The sequence below is a fragment of the Trichosurus vulpecula genome, chromosome 5 (genome assembly GCF_011100635.1).
Source record: "Trichosurus vulpecula isolate mTriVul1 chromosome 5, mTriVul1.pri, whole genome shotgun sequence".
Taxonomy (NCBI): Eukaryota; Metazoa; Chordata; class Mammalia; order Diprotodontia; family Phalangeridae; genus Trichosurus; species Trichosurus vulpecula.
This window is the reverse complement of record NC_050577.1, coordinates 50,511,310-50,539,084: the sequence shown is the minus strand read 5'-3', so window position 1 is coordinate 50,539,084 and position 27,775 is coordinate 50,511,310. Positions and strand designations below refer to the sequence as shown.

Below are 27,775 nucleotides of genomic sequence, written 5' to 3'. Positions count from 1 at the left end.
CCCGTTGGGCCCCGAGGCTCCGCCGGGGCAGTCCCCGGCCTCGGACACTGACCCACAAAGTCTCGGGCAGCTCGGCCTCGGAGCGCGCGCGCGTCTGGGTGGATAGAGAGGAGGAGGGGGCCGGGGGCGGAGCGAGGGGGCGGCGTGGGCCGTCCGGGGGCTGCTCCCTCGCCGAGGCAGGGGGAGAGGAGGGGAGGGAGATGACGCGGCCTGGGAGCGGGGGAGCCCAGGCTGCCGCCGCCACCACCGCCGCCGCCTTCGCTGTGCGCCGCTGCCGCTGCTGTTGCTCCGCGCCCCGCGCCGCTGCCTCCGAGGCTCGCGCAGCCTGCCGACGGACGGCCGCCGCCTAGGCGACCCGGGGCCGCTCTCGGCCCTCGCCCCTCGCCTCGGCTCCAGCGCCGGCCGCTCGACAACTTCTCCCCCGCCCTCCCTCCCCGCATCGCTCCCGCCTCGGCGCCCGCCCTCCCAGAGGCTCCTCGTCTCTTTCTCTCCTGGCGGACCCACCGCCCGCAGCCCCCGGCCCGGCCCGGCCCACCCGCAGTTTCTCAGTCCCTGGGGGGCGCAGGGGGTGCAATGCGCCAGGCTGCGGGGAGCTCCGCGGCGGCGGCGGCCGCTGCCCCGGGCACCACGTAGAAACTCTCGGCGAGCGTGGAGCAGCCGGAGCAGCGGCATCTGCAGCATCTGCAGAAAGCTCGGACCCTCTTCCCCACGCACCCACAGCCCCGACGGCGGGGGCCAGGCCCGCGGGCTCGGGACTTTCTCTGCTCGCGCTCTGCGCTCGCTAGCCCGAGGCTGAGCCTCCTCCTCCTCCTCCTCCTTCTCTTTCTCCTCCTCCTCCTCGCCTGCCCGCCCGCCCCCCTGGTCTCTGTTGTCTTCTTCGGCTCTGGACCAGTGTCGGGAAGTTTCCCGGGCTCCGCAGAGTCCAGATGTGTGACCTGATCGAGTCTCAGCCGGCGGAGAAGATGAGCAAGATGAAGAAGTTGCGCCGAACTTTGTCGGAGAGTTTCAGCCGGATAGGTGAGTGTCGGGGGGCATCCCCTGCTGCCCATCTCCCTAACTGCCCCATTCCTCCCCCTCCGTCCTTCCTTAACTCCCTGATTTCCTTTCTTTTACCTCCTCCTGCCAGTGCGCAGTTGTGTGCAGCGATGCCGAACGGTACGTACCCACTCCCGGGCTGTAAATCCTGGGGGTGGGTGTCTGGTTTGCGCGTCGTTCCCAAGGGGCTGCACTTGGCTCGGAACCTGGGGAGGGTGGGGCCAGGACCGAGAAGTTCCTCCCTTGCTCCCCCCTGGACCCCAGAGGGCACTTTGTGGGGATTTCAGTCAGTTATTTGCATTTCTCCACCCCGCCCTCTTTCGTTCTCCCTTTCCCATCCTCCCAAAGACTGTCTGCCCTGCCCAAAGGGTCCTCCTCTCCCATCACGTCCCGTCCACACGCCCCCGTAAAGCTTGACCGCAGGGCATTAGGGTCGCTGGTGGTTAACCACCAGACCAGGGTTGGTCGGTTTGTTTAGCTTTGGGATTCTTGAAAAGGTGGGACCGAAACTCGGGGTGACGTTTGCAAACACATGAAACCCAAGAGGAAGTGGCTCATCTACAGTGGGACCTTTTGTTTGGCACTTGAGGCTTCCAAGAATGCTAGGTTTGATGGTCATGAGGGGGACAGGCTATGTAGAGGCAATAGATACCCGCATTTTCCGGATGCTTTACAAAACGTGTGCCAGAACTACCAACAATTAAGAGTTGATTTCAACTTCGTCCATTGTTAATGACTAGGAACAATTGACTTCATTCTTTTTTTAATTACAAAAAACTTTATAGGAACTTTAGGTCAAAAATACCATTTTATAGGTGCAGTTTAAATGTTTATTGGATTTCAAATACTGACAACAGAACTTGCCCCTTAAACTTGGCAAACTTGGGAAGCTGTAGCATCCTGGTGACTGCGATCACTTTGATCTGTGGGCGGTTGTGCAAACAGCAGGAAAATTCTGTTTCTTATTAAAGGGCCCTAGTGTCCCATAGGCACTGGGTCTTTGTTTCAGGTATTTACTCTCTGTGTTAATGAAGGTGCTAATGAAAATGAAGCAGAAAAATGTCCAATTCCACGCCCTCCCCACACCAAAAAGAAAAATACTGAAGGACTTTGCAGATATTATGTATATATAGTATATATATGTATATATCTGCAGTTTAGTGCAGATATAAACTTTGTGTTAAATTGACTTTTAACATTTTACAAACATATCCTAAAAATGCTCAGTTATTCCCTTATCTTTTCCCAACTAAAAGGCAGTTCTGAGGATATGGATTTGGTGGTGGTGTCTTTGTTTTCCTTTGACTTATGAATAGGTAAGTCAATTCAGATTATAAGGCCCAGTCTCCCAGTCTCCTCAAGCCTAGAATTAATATTAATATCCAAATTTTCCTAGCAAGTTTGTGATATATTTGTAAGTTCACCCATCAGAGTTAGAAATACTTGGGAAATAAAGTTTCAAGATTAAAAACAGCATTTGAAAATAAGTACTTGGTGCTCAACCAGTGTTTATTATTAATAATACTGGCAATTCAGATTCCAATCCAAATGATCGTATAGGCTCTGCTTTTGCAGTCCATTAGCCTAATGTTTTAAAAAACATTTTACTATGTATTTTCTAATATTAATGACTCTGTTGGAGTCAAGCCAGTTTTGTATTAAATAATTAATGTCAGTTGCCTTGGTAAGAAACTAAGGAAATGAATACAAAAGATAAATTTAATATTAACTGTGTCTATGTTTAAATAATTTTGAAGTCTTGTTTTTTATTTCCATTCTGTAAGACCTGGATTAACTAGACTCTTGGGGAAGTGGAATATTGTGGGTAATTGAAATTTCAGGTTTATTGAGAGTTAGTGATCAGAGGTTGTTTTCTATTTCAACCCTTGTTGAGAAGTTTTTAAAAATATGAGTAAAATTGCCTGCTTTGCAGTATAGTGAATATGACTAGTTGCTTCTTGAAGTTCCTGAAGGCCCTCATCCTGAACATTAATTATTGTCATAGAATACTAAAATAGAGCTTTACAAAGTCTAGGAGATTGGGTTAAGGGTACACTGAGGTTGGGTCATATATTAGAAGTTGCTTTTTGGATGGATCCTTGATATCAATTTATTTTCTTGTAATTTTCCACTTTTACCTAAAAGTAAAGGTTTTGTTTGAAGTTTTTTTTTTTTTAGTTATTTGGGTTCTAACTAATTGGAACTTTATTGTACTAGAATTACATTTTTAAAGATTGCACAGTTGAAATAGTTGAGAAAGCCTTTCAGAAGAAAGCACTGTGGAAATGAGGGGCGATATAACTTGGAGACTTCTGGCTTTCTTCATACATCAGTTATCTTCTCCCCGTGTCTTGGTAGTTCATGGTGGGATCAAATTGCTGATACTTTTCCCGGTTCTGCAATTTGACACGCTAGTACCCTTAGCCTTCCTAGCCCAACTCAGATGGGATTATTACAGAATGCCTGCTGGAAATAGCATCCTTCTTAGTGACTTAGTTCTGCCCTTTAGTTTATTTTGTGTCTGATTCCTAAGGGTAGTTTAAAATATCTTGTGATACACGGTGACATTGTTTAATTGCAAGCAGTGACAAATTGCCCAACTAGGAAACCTTGGTTAACAATGAAGAACAATGTTTGAAAGTTCTGGCTGTTCAATCGGTGTTTATAATGCAGAGCACAAGAAGTTAGGAGTGGCAACACCAAGGCCTTATTTGCTCCTCTATTAAATTGGTCCTGCAAGCTTGCCTCCCTTCCTTCAGTAACCATGGACAAGCTGAGATTACTACCTATAAAAGGACCTATAAAACACATTGATTTTCAAGAGACAGAGCCCTAATTTGTGAGGTCTGCCAGCCAGGGGCTGGGATATCAGCTGGGGCTCCCTCCTAAGACTTGTATAATTGAGTCTGAAAGTCACTCATTGATTCTAGTTAGGAGTGTTTGTAGTTTATGGCTGAATAATGTCAGCAGTCCTCTCTAATTAGGAATTATTGTAGTTGTCCAACACATCTCTCGTTTTTATTTGATGCCAATAAAACAAAGAGCGATGGAAATCTCCTATCCATTGCTGAAATGACTGAAAATGCATCTTTACAAATGTTTTTGGAGGGCCAGGGTTAGGAAGTTAGGACATGGTCTCCAGAACCAAACTAATTTTCTTTACATTCCCTTCTGGCGTAATTTTGCTGTTGAAACAATGTATTGGAGCAGGGAGTGGGAATCCTATGGTTTAGATAAATCTTGTGTACATAACTTATTTTTTTTTTGGCTTAGCTTGTCCCAGCACTGAATCTAATAGGAAGACAGACCCCGAATTAGTGCATCTTGTACAGTGACTATATAATCTGAAATCTGAAGCATTATCTAGGGAGTTGCATCTATTTGAAGATGGACATTAATTGTAACATTACGGACCAAAGTGATTACATATAGAGACCCTAGGAAACAATCCTACAACACACTAAGAACTTTAATCTGGAAACCGGGACATTCTAGTACTTTATATTATCTTTTAGGAAAGGGTATTTGTTTTTGAATCAGCAAGAGTGTAATTTGGCTTGGAGTGCCTCAAAGTGGAGAACTTTGCTAATGAGAGGAAATGCACAATTTCCTTAAATAAACGGTTAATAAATAGCCCTCCATTAAACCAGAAGAATGTTGGCAGTTTGCTGTTCCTTCCTATAGTTGAAGAAAATTATGGGTTAACATCCACATGAATGACTAATGACAGTCACTGTATATTCAATAAAGACATATTATATGAATGTTTAGGGCAGAATTTATTCATCCAAGACACCTTTAATTCATGGCATGGTCTCTATCCCTGTAAGAACTGTCAGAGTAGATGGTTCATTATTTAGAAAAATTTTTTTTTAATAAATGCAAAGTATTATTTATGTGAGAAAGTATTTTTAAAGGGCTTCTTAGAGCTGTTTGTCCCTGTGGGTCCTGGGGCACAACCTGAGAGCAGGTATTACCACGGTTCTTTTGGCATCTTTTACACATGCTTCCTCTAAGTGTTTTTTGAATGCCTTCTGCCCTCCCCACTCCCTTGCCCCTTTCCATCTGCCTCTCCTCCTGATCACCCTCCTCCTTAATTCCTAAAGTAATGTATGAGTAAGAGGGAAGATAGTGAAAACAGTTTGGGGCTGGAAGCTGGTATGGACCTTCCACTCCCCCTTCACCTCAGTTTGTGATTTTTCAAGGACAGGTATCCCTCTGTCAAGGCAGCTCCCAACCCCTTTTCATCCTTTGAGACTCATATTTCTGATAGAGGATCTACCAGTGTTAGTATCTAAAAGACGGGTGGGGAACCTGCTGCCTGGAGGCCACATGTGGCTTCCTAGGTCCTTGGGTGCGGCCTTTTGACTGAGTCCAAGTTTTACAGAACAAATCCTTTTATTAAGGGGATTTGTTCTATGAAGTTTGGATTCAGTCAAAGGGCTGCTCTTGAGGACCTAGAGGGCCGTATGTGGCTTCGAGGATGCAGGCTCCCCACCTCTGATCTAAAAGCTCGAAGATAGGGATTATTGGGCTGGTTCATTTCTTCTCTCTCAGTTTAACAAGTGACATCATTCTCTGGTCTTTCTGTCCTTAATAATGTTGGAATTTTGGAGTTGGAAGGGACCTAAGAGGCCCTCGAGTTGAACCCGGATCTGAAAAAGAATGCCTTGTCCAGCAGAGGTGTCAAACACAGGCCACAGCACTCCTAAGGGCAAGCTGAACCAGATGGAAATGTAATGGAGAAATAATTAACAAAATAAATAAAAATACAATAGAATGCAGGTAACAGTACATTTCAAGACTAAGTCAATCTGTCATGTGCCCCCCCCCCATTTCCATTTTAGTTTGATGAGGACTGCTTTATCCCTCACCTGGTAAGTAAAACACCCTTTGCTTGAAGATGGCCCATTCCCCTTGTGGATAGCATTTATTATTCGTAACAACAATAAGTTGCATTTATATACCACCCACTATCAGAGCCTTTAGACATATTATCTCATCTGATCCTGACAACAACCCTGGGAGGTAGGTGCTATTATATTCTATAGTTGGGGAAACTGAGGCAAACATTTTTTTTAAGCGATTGGCTCAGGGTCACACAGCTGGTAAGTGTCTGAGACTGGGTTTGAACTCAGATCTCTCTGACTGCAGGCCCAGGGCTTGATCCACCTTTCCACCTTGCTGCCATGAGAGTTTCATTAGAAAGTCTTTCCAGACTTCAAGCCCAAATTTGCTTCTTTCCAGCATCTTCCCATTTATCCTTGTCTTACTTTCTGGGGCCAGCCTGAACAAGTCCAGTCCTTCTTCAGCTGGCCAGCCTTTCAAACACTCTCATTTTTTATGTTTCCCTGGAGTCTTCTCTCTTTACCTTTATTGGCCAAATGGGCCTCGCATGATGGTATACACTCATGGAATTTGAACCTGGGTCTTCCTGACTCTGGGTCTAGAATGCTACCCGTTATATCTTACTGCTTTTAGGGTGATGTCATCTGCAGAAAACGGGAACATTTGAGGAACCTGCCTGTTTATGGGAAAGTTATCTCTTGTTCGGACCCCGTACAAACCATCTTCCAGGACATCGTTATTAGTACAGTACTGCTGTGGGCCGAATGTTGGCCTTAGAGTCAGCAAGGCTGCTTGAGACTCTTACTACTTGTATGACTCTGAGCAGGCCACTTAATCTTGCGCAGACTCAGTTGCTTCATTTGTAAAATGGGGATAAGTATAACACCTGCCTCACAGGGATAACATAAGAACCGATGCAAAGCACTTTGTAAATCTTAAAGTGCTGTGTGAATGTTACTTAATGAATTGCTGATGCTAATATATTAATTAATATTACTACTGCTACCACCACCTCTACCACCACTTATTATAGTTACTCAGAGTACATTATTTACCATAGTTTTTGAAAACTACTTTTCACTGTCTCCTCCCTCTCCCTCTCCCTTTCTCCCTCTCTCCCCATCTTCCCCCCCTCCCCTCCTCTCTCTCCCTCCCCACCCGCCTTCTTCCTTTCTCTTTTTGGGAGGCTGAGGAGGTGAAATTGTTCTGATGGTAGATCTCTTGATCTCATCTGACAGACAATTTAATATAAAGAATAGTTAAAATATTTGTGAAACTAGATTGTAGTGTTCCTAGGGAAAGGGACTGTGTTTTATATAACACTATGCCAGCTGTTATAAAAAATTTGTTGAATAAATGATTGGAGTATACATGTGTAGCTATCGAATATTTTATTTTTGTTTAGCTTAGTGTATCAGCATATAGCTCATTACAAAAATATGATAAATGAATTGATTAGAAATGAATGGTATATTTTTACCCTAAGATCTTACTGTCTGGATTTTTTTTGTAATAGAGAGCCATTTCTATTGGGTAGTGTAAACCATGAACAGCTTACAGTGAATCAGTTAACAGCTGGGGCTGGAGAAAAGAATTTTTTGGAGTCAGCATTTCTGGGCATGGAAACACCCTCCACCTGACCCAGATGTGGGTAATTTAGTGCCTTAGTGAGTTGTTGGGGGCACTGAGAGGTTATGGGACTTAACCTGTGGTTGCCCAGTTTGTATTTGAGGCAGGGCTTTGTGACTCCAGGGTATACCTTGGGCTACCTGTGTGGTTACTCAGAGTGTGGACTAATAATTCTTTTGGTTGCCTTAACAAAACATCTCCAAAATCCAACATCTTTAAATTCTTTTGAGGATTTTATTTTCCTACGGCAGTAACCAGGGCAACAGAACAAGAATTATACCATTTTTCTATCAGAGAGCTTTTTATTTAAATTAAATTTTATTTTTTTCAAACAAAGATCTCTTCCCAACTTCCCCCTCAATTGAGAAAGCAAGAAAAACAAAACCCCTCTCAGAGAATTTTTTTTAATGTGCACGGATATGGTAATAGATCAGGCTGATTGTACAAGTAAATTGAAAGCAAGATTAGAAGAATGAGACTGTAACCAAGTACAGACTTTTTATTTTTCGTTCATTAGATATCATTCCCTGTAGTAAAGGATTCTAAGCTATTTCTCATTTATCAATTTCATAAAAAGGGGGAAGAATAAGAATGAATGATTCTGGAGCATCTTTATTATATTTCCTTTTCAGTTTCATTAGAAAGGACACATTTATAGTGTAAATCAGTGAGTGAAAGAAGTTTTTGAGGACTCCATACCGTCTCCATACAAGCTTTGATCTCACAACTCTTAACTTAGGTACATTGTTAACAGGACAATTGCCCATATCATTTTGATTTTTGCAGCTGCAGTTTGGGGGACTTTGAGTATTCTTCACATTCCTTGCTGTGGTGCCAAACTACTTTGAATTGTATGTTGTCATATTATACTGCATTAATTAAAATAGTTCTGCTAACCTATCAACTTTAGGTACTTCAGCCAATTCATACATCTTCCTTAAAAGATACACATGTTTTTCAGTGGTTGTGGGATTTAATCCCCTAGAGATCAGACCCCAGCACATGAAAAATTAAACGATTCTTGTACTCATCAGTGACAATATTTCAGTCGTGCAGATGGGCAGTTTATTTGAATTTCAATTCAGGTCTCTGGTAGCTTCCAGAAAACCTAAACTAATTATCCTCTTGAAGAGTGGGTTTGCTTGCTGAAATTGTCGTGCAAAAGAAAAAAGTGGCCAAAATATATTTTCTTTTGGGCATTGCTATTCTGACACCCTCAGACCTTTCCCCCACATCACTTAAACTTCTCTGGTCATGTCAGATGGCTCAAGGAATGCTCTGCAGAGCGAGACTGTGTCATTGGAACAATCCACAGGAAATGATGACCGATCTGTTTGTAACATACACACTGTGCCATAATTCCTGCATAAAATTTTTGGGTGCATGCAACAAAGGAATGTAAAAAGGGGAAATATTACTTTACAATTCTGGTTCGTTTTTACTTTCCTGGAAGTGTTTTCAGAGTGAATAAGAATGGTAGAAAAGATGTGTTGTGAACTCCCATTTTTCCTTACCTGAAAGGATAGTTTGATTTACATATTTATGAAAAACATCTCACAAAGATGCATGCTGTGCAATTCCATATCTCATTTTCACTTTCATATTTTGATCATAAAATTGTTATTCAGGCTAGTATAGTCTTTGCTTTCAGAAACAAGACCATGTTACTCCATCTCCCCACACTTTCCAACATAGTTACTTTTGCTCTTTTTTCAAAATTTGTGACAATAACCAGTTTCCTTTTCTTTTTTCTTTTAAAGCTTTGAAGAAAGAGGACAGCAGCTTTGATGAGGTAGGTTAAATTTCTTTATCTTATGGTGGATGTATTTAATTACTGCCAGGAATATTCAGTTGCTGCCAACTCCTCACTTGGAAGTAGAAAGAATGTTTGGGTGTTTTGTTTTCATCAGCAAGTGTTTACTACTTTCACACTCTCAAGAAGTGGTGATTCCCGTAATGATCAGGTAATTTTAAAGGAATTTTGAACTTTCAGGTTAATTTCTTGGCACTGAACAGGGGAAAAAAATGCCTTTTTAGGTATTTCAAAAGAAAATGACATCGCTATTTTGTATTGTTGGCATTTTTCGCAAATGGATTTTGTGTAGTTGCTGCTGTTAAAAATGTCCCAGAAGCCAGATGGGATACGTAGAATTGGGTTAAGCCTACAGCACCTAAGTTGGGCACCATTTTGGAGACCCCAAACTCCATTGGGGATTCACTGTAGTGTCCACGCCACATCCTCTCCCCCGGTCTCCCAGAGGACAGGTTGACTTTTCGAGTTCCAGTTTTCCTAGTCTCTGTCTATCACATCCAGCATCCAACTTCTTTCTCTCCTTGCTATGGAGTGGCAGGTAACCTTTTATAATAAAGTAGTAGAGAGTTCTTAACTAATCTGTAAAGCCAGCTTTTCAATCACTAAGCATTTATTAAACACCGACTCCTTGCTAGGCCCTATTCTACAATATCTTCACTGTAGTTTTAAAATCATACTTGATTTCCAGATTTTTAAAAATTACTAGTAAGATCTAGTGTCTCCTGGGAACTGAGAATCACTTGAAAGCACGCGTGTAAATAGACAAAGATCCTGTGATGCCGTTGTAATGCAATCCACTCAGAGACGCAGCAAAAGTGTTTGTATCTTTCTCCCTGTTAAAAATGCCTTTTCCCAAAGTATTATCACTTCTACCTGGCCTATTTACAATGGGTCTACGTATGGAATATAACCTCAGCCATCTGGCTAGCCAGAGATTCTGGATTCCAGGCCCCACCTTATTCCCACCCAGTCCAATTATCCCCCTACCCCAGGCTAGAAATGTATGTGGATTTCAGTAGGATCTCTTGGCTCCCGAGCTCTATTGCTTTCTAAGCTGTCTCTGTTCGGTTTTCTTGCAGTGAATTATACCCAATCAGAGTCTCTGGACCCCAAATGCCCCTTCCCAGCATCTCTGTAACATCATATTAAATTTTGTTGCCTTGGCCTGGAGCAGCAGAAACCCCAAATAACTGCCTTTCAGAAATTATCAGCGGTTCTGGCGTCCTGACCCCCATCCCTGGGTGTTTCCACCACGGTTCCGGTCAGGCCATGTGGGACCATTTCCCTCTGTCTTAGGGATGAAAAAGTACAAAAAGCCTTTTGATCTGGCCCTGTGTTTTTTATTGGTGAAGGGAGCTCCTTCTCTGCCAGAGCCAATCTGCCATTGTTTTGCTCTTCATCCTTTTTGAGAGTAGGCTGGCACATGGTGAGGTTAAGCAGCTTGCCAAGGGCCACCCAGAGGCAAGGACTTTAATCTCTTACCCAGGTCTTGATACCAAGACCAGTTTTCAAGCAGTGTCTCCAGACGGCAATAAGATAAACTTCCTGACCAGTCATTTTTTTTCTGTCCCGCTCAGAGCCTCCACAGAGGATCACAGACTTTTAGAGCTCAGAGAAACCTTAGGGATCATGGAGACTTACTCCCTTAATTTTACACTGGAGAAAACAGAGGTGAAGTGGCTCGTTCTGCTGTTGACTGGTGGGTGCCAGGGTCACAGGTACTACAACCAAACCTGCCATGGGAGAAGACTCTAATTAGCTTTTACTTTGGTAAAGAAGCTGAGTCTCTCTGGTGCAGTGGATGGAGTGCTGGGCTTGGAGTCAGGAATTTTCTTCTCCCTGAGTTCAAATCTGGCCTGACACTTAGCTATCTGTGTGGCCCTGGGCAAGTCACTTCACCATTTGCCACAGTTTCCTCATCTGTAAAACATAGCTAGAGAAGGAAATGGCAAATCTCACCAGTATCTTTCCCAAGAAAACCCCAAATGAGGTCACAGTGTCAGGTATGACTGAAAATGACCAAAGAACAACAAATACAGACTGTTGTTTCAGACAGACCCTCCCTCATCCAGAATAAGGTTGAATGTGACATTTGTGTGTCATTTCAATAACAATATTGTTTCAAAACAGAAACTTTGTTACATAGGAGAAAGTGTCCTGGATTAGGTTAGGGGGTCCTATATTTGACCCCCACCTCGGCCAATGATCGGATATGTGACTTTGAGCAAATTGTTGATTTTTTCTGTGCCTTGGTCTCTTTCCCTATAGGAGGGCACAGGACTAACCCAGCATCTTGGGGCCAGTTTGGCTCTAAAAATCTGAATTAGTAGACTAGCCAAATATTTTAGCATATTTTAAACAATGGAAGACTAGACATGTCTTATGGCAAATCTAATGCCAGTTCCCTTGACATCTATACCTTGGCCACTTTTCTCCTTGCATGCTTGAAGACATATCTTACAAATTCAAATTCAAATCTTGAAACTTGGGGGCTGAGTCCCCTTCATTTCTATAGAGCCATTAGAATCAGTCGCTTTCCCAAGACAATCTTTACGGGCAGAGAGGAGGCTACAGTCTAGAGCCGTCTGCTCCTGGGGCTGGAGGGAGGCTGTGTTCTTGTGGCAGAAAGTGGCCCTTGAAACTTTAAATTTTTCTAATTTTTTTAATGAGTTTCTGTGTTTTGGAGTTCTTTCTTCCACATCCATCCCCTTTTTCCTCCCGTTAGGCAGCATGAACACACATACGTACAGAGAACTTGAGTTTTGCTGAAAAGAGAGAATATAGAAATACAGACACGATTTAAAAGAATTTGTTTACTCCTCTGAAATACTCTTTCTCGCAGTTAAAAACAAAACACCACCTTCTAACAATGGTCAAGAACTGTGTTTAAATGTTAGAGAGAGAACCTGATTTGCAGTCCTAAGCAAAATATTTGGCATTTCTGTGAGGCCTGCAGATTTGGTGTAAGATAGCTGAGCCTGTGCACATACTCTTGATGGCATCCAAGGTTTTATTCAGAGGCTTTGCTCTGGGGACCTCCCCCCTCCCCCCTTTTAAAAACCCTTCCCTCTTCCTTTGGACATAGTGACTCTTGAATTATAAAGCGTTGGCATTTTGTGCCCTTGTTTCCTTGTGTGACATTGAGTTTGGAGTTCAAAACTTTTATACAGGTGCCCAAAGTGAACGTTGATTTAGTTTGTCCCTAGGCTTTTTCCTCACATATGGTCACATCACCAGCTGTTTCATTAGTGGTTTTTTCCCCCTCCTCAGTCCACTAAATGGCTTTAAACTTGGGTTAAGGCATTTTAATAGAGGTCCAGGCTCCTATTCTGTTTCTTGTGGAGAGAGTTTGAATTTGGGCCTTGCTGAGAGACTGAAGGTAAAGAGTAATCCTTTGGGTGATTATTCACCATCTATTTCACAGTCACATACGCAAAACAGCTTGTGATGAAAACCAAAGGGAAAAAAAAAATTCAAGAGAATTCTAAGGGAGAATTCCCTGCATGGTAGAGAGATCATAGAATAAAAGGGGAAAAAAAGCCAAAAAAACCTAAGTTCCAGACTATTCTTTTTTTTTTTTTGATTTGTTTGGAAAAAAATGGCTTTGGGCTTTTAAAAAAATAATTTATTTATTCATTTACTCATTCATTTATCTATCTATATATTTATTGTGTTTTAAGTTCTGAGTTGTCCCTTTCCTTCTCTCCCAGCCATGCATTAGAGAAGGCCAATATCTGATAGACATATGTATGTGGTACCATACAACCCACACTTCCACATATCAGTTCTTTCTCTGGAGGTGGATAGCATTTTCCTTCATAAGTCCTTCCTAGTTCGTTTGAATGATCATATTACTCAGAATAGCTTAGTCATTCACAGTTACTTTTTGAACAATATTGCTGTTAACTGTGTCTCTCTTGGTTCTGCTCATTTTACTCTGTGGTATTTTGCAGACATCTTTCCATGTTTTTCTAAAACCAACCTTCTCACCATTTCTTATAGTACAAAAGTATTCCATCACAATCATAGAACACAGCTTGTTCTACCATTCCCCAAGTGATGGACATCCCCTCAATTTCCAGTTCTTTGGCACCACGAAGAGAGCTGCTATAAATATTTTAGAACATAAAGGTTCTTTTCCTTTTCCCCTGATAACCTTGGGAATTAGATCTAAGAGTCATATTGCTGGGTCAAAGGATATACACAGTTTCATAACTATGAGTTTTTCATCACTTTTTTTCCCCCTGAAAAACAATGGCTTTGCATAAGAGGAGTGGAATTCTATAGACCTCAACCGCACTTCTGTTTTTTAATCAAGTTGAACTCAGTTTGTAAGACTTTACATTCATTTTATGTTGATTTTTAATGGAGTAGCTTTTTTGACTTGGCAGGAGGTATAAGCAAAGATTTTCACTTCCTGCTGAAGAAAGGTTTAGCTGTATGACTTTTTGGATAAGTCATTCAGTTTCTCTGGGGCCTCAATTTCTGCATCTGAAAAATGAGGGAATCAGACAGAAAGATACATAAGGACCGTTGTTCAATAGTTGTATGATTTCTTGTTCTATCAGAGGTTGTGCCCGAGGAGGCTTATGCGTAAACTCTTATTAAGATAAGGGGGAAAAATAAGACTGTACCAAAAACCTGTGTTAGCAAAATGTCTAGAAATGCTTTTTTTTTTTTTTAGCTCTTAAGTAGCATATATTCAATTCAGGGTTTCCAAGGAAAATTCTTCCAAAGGCACAGCCTTCTTTAGACCACTGTTGCTGGAAATATCCTGTCCAGGTACACTGAGGAGATGCCTGGCACAATGGAATGAGTATTGATTCTGGAGTCAGACCTCTTGGGTTCTGATTTCACGGCTGATGCTGTGTCACCTTGGACGAGTCACTGTCTGGGCTTCATTTTCCTCAACTGTTGAATGAGAAGGTTGGGCTCTGATTTCTGACCCTGCCCAGGGCCATGTTGGTGGGGTCTCTAGAGCAGCAGATACGCCTATGGTCAAAGGTTACTTGTTTAGTGTCGTTTCTCTTACAGACTAGTGATTTACCTGAAATAACTGTAGCACTTAAAGTAAGGTGAAATGAAAATAAATTCAGAAGAAATTTCCAGGAGTAGTCATATAAATGAGAGTCTGACATCTTGGATTGAGAGTTAGTCTCACAGTCCCTGTCGCATGGTGGCTGCCAATAGGCATTGCTAGAAACCATTTCTCTCCTGAGCTCCTGACACTTAAGAAATCTTGGTTCAACTCATGTGATTTAGATATGATGACCACCTGTGTGGAATGTCCATCTTTGGAGGAGAAAAGCTATGGCCAAGTGCAAATATCCGAATGCATTTGGGAGGGCCTAATAGAGGCTCAAAGGGAATGCTCACCGATATTTTACTTTACAAGGCTGTATATACATTTAGTGGTACCTTCAGTATTTATTTAATGTTTCAACTTACCTGCTTGGTATGAAATGCAAGGCTTTTGGAACTGAAATTATACTTCTGAAATGCATTTTTATTCAAGGCATTGCATTAAGATAAGCAAATATATGTCTCAAGTGTAAATCGGGTGATGCAGGAGTTTGCTAATTATTCTTCTTTGCTGGAGATGTTAAGGCTTTGGTTTTGGTGATGATGGTTTAATGGCTTTGGTGATAGATTCATGGCTGGCTGAGCATTCCTCGGCCATTCTTTTTCCCTTTTGGATTTTCGACAAAGGTGTATGTGACTTCAAAAAAAAATAGACTCTCAACATTTTCCGTTTGTCCAATAATGTTGCTTTAGGTTTTTGTATCACCTTCCCTGATGTGCTTAAAATGCTGCTTCTACAAGTTGAGAAAATAACTCTGTGAGATAGATCAGGGGAACAGTCTAGAAGGGATTAGGATGTGAAAGACAGCTTATTGGCACATAGCAAGCACTTAATAAATGTCCTTTCATTATAACGGAGGGAGCACAGAACTGGGAATGAGGGGGTCCACGTTCAAGTCCTGACCTTGTCTGCGAAGAGTATGACCTTCAGCAAATCATTGCACTTTTATAGGCCTGTTTCCTCCTTAGTAAAATTAGGGGGTGACTAAGTGGTGAAGTGAATAGAGTCCTGGGCCTGGAGTCAGGAAGGCTCATCTTTCTGCGTTCAAACCCGGCTAGCTGTGTGACCCTGGGCAAGTCACTTCAGCCAGTTTGCCTCAGTTTCTTCACCTGTAAAATGACCTGGAGAAGGAAGTGACAAATCACTCCACTCTCTCTGTCAAGAAAACCCCCAATGGGGTCACAAACAGTCAGAGATGACTAAAAACAAAACCAAAAAAATGAGGAAATTGGATTCTCTGACCTTGAGTATCGCCTACTAATTTCCTATAATTCTTGTTTCCCCTTAGTGTGCTTCTTTCTCCATTATTCAGTGCCATAATGGAACTTAGGCTGCTCGGTGATGTGAGTTTTCTCTGTAGCTTTGAGATATTAGGAAGAAAATACAGTAAATTGAGAAGGAAATGAATTACTGGTTTCTTGAGAGCAAGTACTTTGGTTTTTATGTTGTCCTTAATATTTGATGGAAATTTCAGTAATTATTAATAATCCTAATACATGTATTTTTGTAATATTTCTCACGTTTTCAAAGTTTTCCCACAATAATCTGTGAAGTGAGCCGTCCAATTATTAGTGTCTCTGGCATATAAAGAAACTAAGATTCAGGAGACATAAAGTGATTTGATTTGTCTGGGTTCATACAGCCAGTAAATATTGGGCTTACAATGTAAATCCAGGCTTTTCTGGGCTCCAGGTTGAGAGCCATGACTAACATACCATTGTAGCCCATGCCCAGGGGCTCTTAACCCAGCTCTCATTTGTATTGACCCAGTCTTCTCTAAGAGGGTGGCCACTCTGTCCTTTCAGGACTCTTGGGTTAACCCTGGGAGGGACAGTTCTATCTAATGCTATAGCTCACAAGCCGTTACCAATGGACTTCCTCCATGACTATCAGTTGATATCAGTTAGTCAGCCAGACTTAGCTTTTTGTATGATATTTACCAAAGTGTGAAATAGTAAGAATTGCTGGTATAAAACATTCCCCCCAGAGTCTCCTATTTTTATTGACTTTATATTTACATTGTATATTTTTTATGTGTACTTGTCTCCATTGTGAGTGGAAGGTGGGCTCAAACTTGGAGAGTGTAAGAGGCAAAGGGGTACCTTATCTCCTGGCTGCTGGATGCTTTTCTTCCCCTCATGGGTGGAGTGGGGGAAGCATATTCATGAAGCTCCCCTTAGGCATGGTTGACCATCTCTAATGGGCTCCTTGTAGAGTTTTGTAGCTGTCTTTCTTCCCTCCGTAGGTATGTCTGATTTGTCCTCTTCTCCCATAGAGACACCAAGTCATCTGTTCTTGGGAATGATGCCAGGATCCCTCTCTGCCTCCAGACACTGGAATGCTTGGGTTATATAGGCGCCACAGAGTGGGTTCAAATCTCCTCCATCAATCTGAATATGCTTCCTGTGCTGAGTCAACTTAGTTCATCCAGGCAGCTTTAGGGACTTCTAAATTGGTCAAGGACTTTTCACACTTAGGCTAAAGTCTTTGATTGATTGTTTCAATAAAGGATCTAGGCTTTCTTCACACCTAGTTTAATCTCGTTTTAACTCAGTGGAAGTGTTTTCACTTCCCTAGCATCTCGTGTCTTACTTTTTTTTAGAGAGGTGATTTGATTTCCCCTCCTAATTTCTCCATATTAACTACTTCCTTGAAAGAGATAAGGATGTAAGTAGATAAGTCCTGGAGATATAAGTTTAAATCCCACCTCAGACATTCATGATCTGTGTGATCCTGCCCAGGTGACTCAGACTCAGTTTCCTCATTTGCGAAATGGGGATAGTCACGGCACCTTCTTCATGGGGTTATTCTGAGGATCAGAAGAGATGGATCCAAGTGCTTTGCAAATCTTCAAGCCTACATACACGCGAGCTATTCTTATTCCTCTTATAATTCCCATTTTTTCCCTGAATATATCCCAAACTTCATTCATTATCTTCTCTTCAAGACTCTTCTCTCTTTCTGTTAATGACGACATAACTCTGTCAGTCCTGAAGCCTCAGTTTTTACTTTCAGCTCCTCTTTCCTTCTGTTTTATTTGTCATTAAATCATGCTGATCCTACCCTCAAGAGATATATATATATATAGGGAAAATCTCAGTGATGCAGTAACAAAAGAAATAATGAAATCTATTAAAGAAAAAAGAAATTGGAAAGGTATCTCTTGTTTCTGCCCCCTCGTTTCTTTCCCCATCGCCGCTGTACCGTTTTGATGATAATTTATAGTGGCTTCCAGCAGCAGCCCCCACCTGGTCTCTCTCCCCTATCTATAACCTCCTGCCACTGGGTCAGTTTTCCATAAATGCCACTTTGATGACATGTAACCCCTACTCATAAACTGTTATTGGCTTTCCATGGCCAAAGGATAAAATACAGAATCCTTAGCCTGACACCAGAGATCTATTGCAATTTGACTCTCTCCTGTCTTTTCAGACAGAAGCAGTAGTTTGAAATAGTTTGGTTCTGCAGTATCTTTGCATCCATGGTGTCTGAAATTGTGAAAATATCCCACATGTATTAGACCAGGGGTGGGGAACCTGCGGCCTCGAGGCCACGTGTGGCCCTCTAGGTCCTCAAGTGCAGCCCTTTGACTGAATGCAAAGTTTACAGAACAAATCCCCTTAATTAAAGGATTTGTTCTGTGAAACTTGGTCTCAGTCAAAGGGCCGAACCCGAGGACCTAGAAGGCCACATGTGTCCTCAAGGCTGCAGGTTCCCCACTCCTGTATTAGACTTATGAGAAAACTTGTCAGGAGGCAGCAGTATGTAGTGAGAGAGAACCAGCCGGCTTTGTTCAAGTCACCTTCCATCTATAAGCCTCAGTTTTTCTCATCTGTAGAAGGAGGGATTGGGATAAATGGAAGTCCTTTCCAGCCCTGGTGCTCTGTGGGTGAATGAATCTTCAACAATGAATGAAAATTTGGGGCAGTTTTCTTTTCCTTCTCTTATAATGAAAGGTTCACTAACAGTCTTCTGCGTATTAGCTTTTCTTTTCTTTTTTTCCTTTTTGTAGTTAATTGGCATTCAGCGTCTGAGGTCTGTCTTTCCCTCATGGTTTGAGCAATCTTAAGTGTTTACAATAGGCTTCAGCTTCTTACAAAATGGTGCCCCACAGGGAGTACATTATACCTCCTTGCTTTTGAATGCAAGTCGAGCTATTGACTTAAATCTATAAATCTGTAAATTGCTTGGTTACCATTGAAATCCCCTTCTCACTCTGCACCAACCTGACAATTGAGATCAGTTAATGCACTTTTGCCATCTCTCTAATTCAAGGAACTGTAGCTAGGGTAGTTTGATCATGGATCTCATCCGTCTCATCCTCTAGTCTGTCAAACTACCACTTTTGCCAATTGAGTCATGAGATAAGACTTACCTTTCTAAATTCAATGGCATCACCATTTATTAACTGCTTACCAAGTGCCAGGCACTGTGCTGGGTGCTGGAGACAATTGGACAAACCAAACAAACCACAGAAAACCAGTCCCAGCCCACAGGGAGCTTGTGTTCTAGGGAGAGGACCGAAAACACAGAATTCCAAGGTTGCCCTTGGAAGTGAGGATCAGAGACGGGCTTTAAACCTCAGCCTGCCGTATCCAGAGTCAGTGTGCCTTTCTTTCTGTTGCACCTTGCTGCTGTAGGTGTGCTCAAAGGTGGCTGGTTTTAACGTGCTAATGTGTTGGGGTTTTGTTAAATATTTTTTCAGGAAATATTTTAAGGTTTTATTTAATCTTTGGGGAATATTAACCACAAGGTGTTTTCAAGAAAGGAATAAATCTTGAGTCTTCTTGTACAAAATGACTAACATGGAAATATTTTACATAATTGTACGTGTATAACCTGTATCTGATTGCTAACCATTTCAGGGAGGGGGAGTGGAGAGAGGAAGGGATAGAATTTGGAGCTCAAAACTGTATACAAAAATGTTTAAAAATTGGGGAAAGAAAGGAATAAATCCATTCACCTAGTCATCTAGGTGGCACAGGGGACGGAGCGCTGAGTCTGGAGTCTGGAAGACCTGAGTTTAAATATGGACTCAGACACTGACTTACCTATCAGACGTGTGACCCTGGGCAAGACGCTTAGACTCTGTTTGCCCCAGTTTCCCCATTTGTAAAGTGGGGATAATAATAGCAGCTAACTCGCAGGATTGTTGTGAAGCTACCAGGAGATAATATATGTAAAAAGTGCTTGGCACAGTACCAGGCACGTAGTAGGCATTGGTACTGTTCAGTCGTTTCAGCTGTGTTCAGCTTGGTGACCCAATGTGAGTTTTGGGCAAAGACACTGGAGCGCTTCGCCATTTCCTTCTCCAGCTCATTTACAGATGAGGAAACTGAGGCAACCAAGGTTAAGTGACTTGCCCAGGGTCACACAGCTAGGAAGTGTCTGAGGCCGGATTTGAACTCAGGAAGAGGAGTCTTCCTGACTCCAGGCCTAGCATTACTAGTTCCCGAGTTGACCACAGAGGCCATCTAGTCCAATACCCTCATTTTCAACTGAAGCCTTGAGATGTTGAGTGACTTGCAGGGTTACACAGGTATTGTCAGAGCTAGGATTTGAACCCAAGTCTTCTGACTCCAGAAACAGTGTTCTTTCCACCCTTATCTTGATCATATAATTCCTTGGTGGTATCCTTCACACAACTTCTTTCATGGAAAATCATCATGGATAAGAAAGCTGCAGACTACCCACACCCCCTGGGATTCCCCGTAGCTCCCTGGGTCACCGGGAAGTTTCATTCTTTAGAGATCACGATGTTGCCGGATCCTTAGCCAGATAGCCTACAGCTCTTTACTTTTCTTCCTTCTTTTACCATAAGGAAGACTTGATTTATGTTTTTTTTAAAGCCATAAAGTAGATTTGCTGCTTATTTTAATGTTGGAAAAAAATCAGAAAATATATGGCTCATTTCTTTTATCCTTTGAGGTGAAAAAAATGACAAAAATATAATATCAAATATGGCAGGCACGTGTAACATAATTTCTTCCAGTAGTATATGAAATTCATTCTTCTAGTAAATTAAGACCAAGGAAAATCATCAACATCCAAGCTATGAGTGAGTTATGAAGGTTTTATTTTATAAGGGAATTAAATTTCCAATCTCGGATGCAGTGAACGTGCATTCCAGTTACAGATTTCTCATAGAATAGCTTTTTTAATAAGTAGTTTTTCATCATTTAAAGGTAGCGGTTGAAGTAAAATAATTTATACATCCACAGAATCATAGTTTTATTTTCTGAGTAAACCATTAACTTTGAATATTGTTGAATGTCAGTATTAGTTTTCTGACCGACTTTTCTTCAGCCAGCAAGGGACAACGCCATTACCTTATTTTCCTTCTTTTTAAGAAAAGGTTACTTACTTTGTTTCATAACTAGAAAAGTTTGTCAGCTAATGGCTGTTGCTACCAGATCAGTGGACCTGGGTTCAAGTTCTGCCTTCAAAGATTGTCAACTAATTTCTGCAACCAGTTCGGGGGAACTGGGTTCAAATCCTACCTCAAAGCTTATTAGCTAATAGTATCGCTCCCAGGACTGTGATGTAAAGCGCTTCATGCGTGGGGATGACATCTGAGCCAGCGAGCAGGACTCTCTGTTTCAAAACTCTGGTCTCTACACGAGCCATAGAGTTGTAAGGGAGAGCTATTTATCATATGCAAGTACAGTCTAAAATTCTGTATAATAATAATAACGTGATAATCAAGAGGCTGAGAGGACTTTGAAAAGTTTCTTCGTCTCCCTCCCTTGCTGCCAGGTGGGACTAGAGCTGAATGCTCCCAGGCAGTCTGTCTATTTAAAAGAAATCCAAGGAAGGAAATTCTATAACATTTCTTGGCAACCTTTCCCGTGTTTAACTGCTAGGTGGTTGTGGGAATTTGGATTTCCTTTCTCGTGGTTCAAGATTGTTTTGTCTTGTTTGGTCTTCATTTGAAATGAGCTATATAAATACATCGTTATCACTTCACGTGCTGGAAGCTGAAATATTGGTCGCCATAACTCGCAATTTATAATAAGTCGTCCACATTTCTGCAGCTGTAGAAAATTCTACAGATCCCTCTGCTTACAGCAGCCCTACCAGTTTGATGGTGCCAGGAGTATCATCTCTGTTTTACAAATGTGGAAACTGAGGCACAGAGTCTCAGTGGCCTGCCGAGGATTGCTTTTCTCAATGTCTTCCCTCTCGTGGTGTGATAATATTGAAATGATAGTGAATGTAAGAGAATAACAGTAGGACAGTTACCTGTCCTACAAGGGCCATCACTTCTGCCCAAATCCTATTGAATGTAGTCTAAGAAGAATGAGAATTATAGTAATAGAAACTAATATTCACATAACCTTGTGAATTTCCCAAGACCTTTTCCTTACAACAAACTTGTAAGCTTGGTACTATTTGGTATTATTTAAACCAATGTTACGCACGACAAAATTAGAGCTCACAGAATTTACGTGACTTACTTGTGGTCACACAGCTTGTAAGCATCCAGGTGGGGTTTAAACCCAGATCTTCCACACTTCCTTCCTTCCTCCAGCCTGGGTGCTTTGTCAAATGGTAGGTATCCAAAGCTCAGCCTGGGCCTTACTCTCGGCCTTACGTTCCCTTGTCTTGCACTTCTCTTCTGGTGTGATCACAAACTGTGATGAGTATTTACTTGACACATATCTCAAAGTCATTCCAAATGTTATCGTGAATTCAAAGCCTAAGGAATTTTATATGAAAACATTATCCTCTAGAATGAAAACTTTCAACTGAAAATAAGGGCTAAGTAAGCATAAAGGTAAAAGAGAACCTTATTGTTTGGGTTCCATTGGAGTCATGGCTATTTGTTAACATTTAATGGACTGGTATTTGAGAGACTGAAGAGACACGTGTATATGTTAAGAGGAGTAATCGAATCGCTTTTACGATTTAGCCTACACTTGTTAAAAACATCCGTTTATTTTAAATCTCCAGTCTTCTTGCTGTCAGGGTAGCGTCTCCAAGTGAACGTGATGGACTGGGTGCTGTGGTCTTGGTTGAGTCTATTCTTTTTACACGATAGAACATTTATGTTTCTAAATTAGTATCAGGGGGTTGTGATACACAGGGGTTCAGGTGTGCAGAAGGCTTGCTAGCATATGGCATGTCCTGAGAAATCCTCATTTAGCACAGACTTTTCCCCAAGAGGTCTGCCTTGCTTTATTTAAATGATCTTATTATAGCTAACCTCTTTATCCCAGGTGCAGTGAGAAAAGGTGCCTTTTTTAAAAAAAAAGTTCATTCTCTGTTGTACAGAGAGTTCTTATTTGTCTCAATATGTCCATCTATATGCATATACAAAACAGATCCTTCAGAACTCACCCCAGAGCATAGTAGTGTTGGTTTGGAGTGGGGGTGGGGGGGATCCCGGAGAACGTTTAGCCCAAGGCTCTTAACCTTGAGGTCTTGTTTTCTAGAAATATTTTGACAAATGCATTTCAGCATAATTGATTTCCTTTGTAACTCTCTGTATTTTATTTCATGAATTTAAAAACATCATTCTCAGAAGGGGCCCATGCCAAAGGGGTCTGTGACACAAATTAGATTATAACTTCTGGTCTAGTCCCAACTTCCTCATTTTATGGAAGAGGAAACAGGTCCGAGGGAGGGTGAGCCGTCACATAGATAGGAAAGCATCAGAGATAGGATTTGAACCTAGAGCCAGTATTCAAACTCACTCTAGGTCAGAGATGTCAAATCTGGGCCTACCTAGTACAGTGGAACCAGATTAAAATATAATTGGGAAATAGCTAGTAAAATAAAAATGCAATAAAGCATAGATACAACATTCCATTTTAAAACTAAGCTATAGTGCGGCCTGCAGGGATCCTTACTTGTGAATCCTGTTTCTATTTGAGTTTGGTTCCATTGCTCTAGGTGAGCCTTGTTTGCCTAATAACAATCTTGAGTCATCTTTTATGTTCCACTTTTACTGTCTTCCTGACCCTGTTTTTTGCTTGGAAAAGATCCTGTATTGCATTTTGGTGCCTGGAGAGTGATGGGGTGAGGCATCCCCTTGCCCCTCCATCGGTTTCAAACTCACTCTTTTCTGACAGACCCCTTTCCTCTGGCATAATTCCAGGGGGATACTTTTCTGGAGGGTCTCTGGGAGTCACTGTCTTTTCTTCTAAAAGTACCTTATTCATTTCTCCTCCTCACTGGGGCATTATGGGAAATTGTACCAAGTTTATCATTTCACTTACTTCTTTCTTAACATTTAAAGGAAATTGCTACATCCCTTGGGATTCTGAGATGCTTCAGTGTTGGCCTGTTTCATTGCCTGTTTAAAATGCATCTGTCTTACCAACACTGAGATTGATTTACAGGGTCTGGAGAATTTTCAGTTAAGTAGTGTCTAGAACAAGGTGAAGTGAAAAAGGACATCTGTCTGTCTGTTAACACTCAGTCAGCTACAAAGGTTGAAAGAGATACTCATTCCCAAATGCTTTTAGGTGGTTTTGCTTAACGCTTCTGGGGGAATGTACTTTGTGTAGGGGCTTTGTTTGGGTGTTTGCTGAGATGTGTCTGTTGGATTCAAACAGAATGCACCAAAAACAAAACAAAAAAATTCAAGGGGAAAATCGAATATAAGGAGAACAAAAGTGGAGGAAAAATCCTTAAAGCTACGTCATGATAAAATCACAGCCCCCAGGAGGAAAGACATGACCTATGGGGAGGAAAAGGAAATAATAACGCATTTCTGTGGCACATAAATATTTACAGAGTGCTTTTCTCATCCATAACCCTGCGCTGTAGGTAGTACAAGTACTGGTGTCATTGTTCTGGTTTATAGATGAAGCAGCCGAGGTTCAGAGAGTTTTAAGCGATTTGCCCGGGGTCAGACAGTTGTGAGTGTTTTAGCTGGATCCGAGAAGCGAGACCTTCTGACTCTTAGGTCCAGCGTTCGTTCCACAATGCCAGCTCACTTTTCTGAAGCCTAAGGCCTGAAATACTCAGAAATGAATAATCCCTTCAACGTCTTGACCCCACACTCCTTTCTTCATCAGCTATTCCCACTCTGCTGGTCCCCAGCAATGAATCATCCCAACCAGCCCTTACCATCTGCCTTTTCTTCTTGGCTCATATTTATGAGCTACTGAACATTGCTAAAGGGTATTTTTTAATTTAAATTAAAATTTAGGGCATTTTTCTTGAGAAGGCATAAAAGGTGAACCCTAATAAGATTGCTACCATGAAAAAAAGATACGAACTTTCTTTTCTCATTTTCAAGTTTAAATTACTATCTAGCTTCAGTGTAAAGTTTTTTTTTTTTTAAAGGAGATTTATGTGTTTTTATAACCCTATCAGGAATACGGTGAGGGTCATGAAATTGAGCATTGGGGAAATCTGTACCCCTTCCACTCCTGGACACTGCCAGCATTTTAACCTCACAACCAAAGAAGAGGGCCTACTCTATTCGTACGGGCTCTACAGAGATGTGATGGTGAATAGTTTCATAGTTAGGGAAGATAAAGGAGAGCGGTGTGAGTCTATTCCGAGATTGAAGCTCTTTTTACCTGGCATGTTTTGTGACAGTGTCTCAGATCATCTTTCCATCAGTGTTAATTATTTCAACTGAACAAGACAAAATGGTTAATATTGAGTAGTAAACTTCAAATATTACATTTATTCCTTTTCTCTTAGCCCCAAGGTCTCTGATGTTTTTGCTTAATTCTTTTTCTTAAGGGAGAATTCAGTATGGAGGAAACATTGTTGGGTGGGAAATGACTCTAATGGAGGTACAAAGGTCATTCATAAAGCTTATTTAAGTAAAAAAGAGAAAAATTAGGTTGGAGCTATTGACTAGAATATTTATGTAACTATGTACAGTTACTTTTATTTATTTCTTGCCAGAACGACTAGAATCATGGTTTAGGGTTATTCTAAAAATGCCACAGAGAAGAGATTTTTAGAACCTTTTGTATATTTACATTTGTTGAAAATTATTGAGACTTTTCAAATGGAGACAGAGTGGATCCTGAACTTTAGATAACCCAAGTAAGTATTTGGATGGCAAGATGGGCATTTTCTGACTTGCCTAAAGTTAAGTTCCATAAGAGGGGCACAAAGCAAATGCCATCAGGACTCTATGGAAAGACAGACAGATAAGACCTGCCTTCCTTTGGGCATTAAAGGAAGGGAATCCTTTGTGGAGTGGAGAGAGCACAAGACTCATCAGGAGATTTGCCTTTTAATCCCTAACCACTTTTCTGGTCTTTAGTTTTTCTAAATTTTCAGTGAGGAGATTAAAAGGTGTAAGACTTGGGTTCATCGGGTGGTTGGTACCTACTGAGAAACGGGAGAGCAGAATTCAGACCCAACAAAAGTGTCAGAATTACCTCCTATACCATCTTTAGTATTATCAATATATATGTTCCTATATACACATAGGGGCATGTGTGTGTGTGTGTGTGTGTGTGTGTGTGTGTGTGTGTGTTTGAGATTATAAATTCTGATTCACTTTATCTTTCATTTAGTGCTGAACTTGGCTGATTGTCCATTGTTCCCATGGTTGTTAGGAAAATGTGAGCAGTCTCTGGGTTGTCTGTGGATTGTTGTAGTCAGGAGGGGACAACATGGTTACTTTTCTGTTTGATTGTTATGTTGTATGTTGTATTTCTGTTTTATTGTTTTGTTGTATGTTCCAGTGTTGTTCCATTGGGCTGATTTGAACTTGTTAGGGTAATAGATTTGGAGGCAAAATAGCACAGTAGTACTACAAATAAATAAATAGATAAATAGATAAATTAATATATACATATATACATGCATACCTACATACATACATGCATGCATGCATGCATGCATACATATATAGCAACTTTAGAAAGAAAAATCAGTTAGCAAACCTACATTGATGTGGGTATCTCTTCCAATGGTACAGATGGTACAAGTCTGTTCCATGGCATCTTATCAGTCCTCCACAAGAGATCGCTTCAGTGTTCTGGGAGTGTGCCTCCCGTTCTTTTGACAATGCACAAGGAACCAGTGGAGCACGTGTTGTCCGGTGGCACCTCAGTCTGGATACATTAAGTAAAGGTGATGAGAATCCTGGCTTAGATTCATATGGTGCTGCAAGGTTTGTAATCAGTCATTCCATTAACCATCAAACATTTGTCAAACACTCACTTTATGGGCTGCATTGGGGAATGTTGTGGGCAGGCCACTTGTTTGATACCTTTGATCAGAGGGCAGTGGGGAAGTTCCTGAGCAGATATGCTTTAAGGAAATTACTTTGGATTGGATTGGGTTGGAGCAGGAAGACACTTGAGGCAGAGAGACCCATAAGAGGGTGATGCAATTGTTCACGAGGTACTTGAGAGTCTGAACTTGGATCTTGGCTCTGGGGAGAAGTGGACGAATTCAAGAGATGATAGCAAGCTAGAATGTACATAGCAAAAATGCTTTACAAGTGTTACCTCCTTTGACCTTCAGAACAATCCTGCAAGATAGGTGCTGTTAACATTCCCGTTTCACAGTGGAGGGATCTGAGGTAGAGAGCCTTTGCCCAGGGCCACACAGCGAGTAAGTGTCTTTGGGAATCCCAATGGCGAAGAGTTTAGCAGAGAGTGTCTCTAGTGTCATCTTCATGAAGCCTTTTCTCATCCCTCCAGCTACTAGTATCCTCCTTCCCATAGTACTTTATGTTTGATAACTTTGTGCACATTTATTTTTATTAACTTTATATTTATATTGTATATTTTTATATGTACCTGTCTCCATTGTGAGTAGAGATTGTTTCATTCTTTGTGTTTGTAATGTTGTTCTGTCCTTTCAGTGGTGCCTAACTCTTCACGACCCCCTTGGGGGTTTTCTTGGCAAAGATACTGGAGTGGTTTGCCATTTCCTTCTCCAACTCATTTTACAGATGAGGAAACTGAGGCAAACAGGGCTAAGTGACTTTCCCAGGGTCACATATCTAGTAAGTGTTTGAGGCTGGATTTGAACTCAAGTCTTCCTGACTCCAGGCCTGGTGCTCTATCCACTGCACCACCTAGCTGCCCCTTCTATTTGTATCCTCAGCACCTAATATAATGCCTGGCAAATAGTAGGTGCTTAATAAATACTTGTTGACCTTTCCATTGGTGCTCATGTGTGAGGCAGGATTTGAATGTAGGTCCTCCTCACTACAAAATGGCCCTCTACCCACTAAACTTCATTGTTTCATATGTAGGATCATAGATTTAAAGCCCAAAAGGGCATGAGGTATCATCTGGTCAGACCCCTCCAATTGACCAGTGAAGGAAACTGAGGCTCTGGAGGGTAAGTATCCTGCCTAAGGCCACCCTGGGACTCAGGGGCAGATCCAGCGTGCATCCCCTGGACCAAATTGTGACACCAAATCCAGT

At 41.6% G+C, this 27,775-nt stretch overlaps 1 protein-coding gene across 1 annotated transcript in view; it reads left to right on the top strand.

Moving 5' to 3' along the window:
* The first annotated feature begins 246 nt into the window (after positions 1 to 246).
* CDK14 (cyclin dependent kinase 14) overlaps positions 247 to 27,775 on the top strand; it is a 657,433-nt gene continuing 629,904 nt past the window's right edge. The window contains exons 1-2 of the mRNA XM_036761007.1: positions 247 to 1,017; positions 9,273 to 9,304. Coding sequence (XP_036616902.1) covers positions 927 to 1,017; positions 9,273 to 9,304 — 123 coding nt within the window. The 5' untranslated portion in view covers positions 247 to 926. The remainder of the gene's footprint in view (positions 1,018 to 9,272; positions 9,305 to 27,775) is intronic.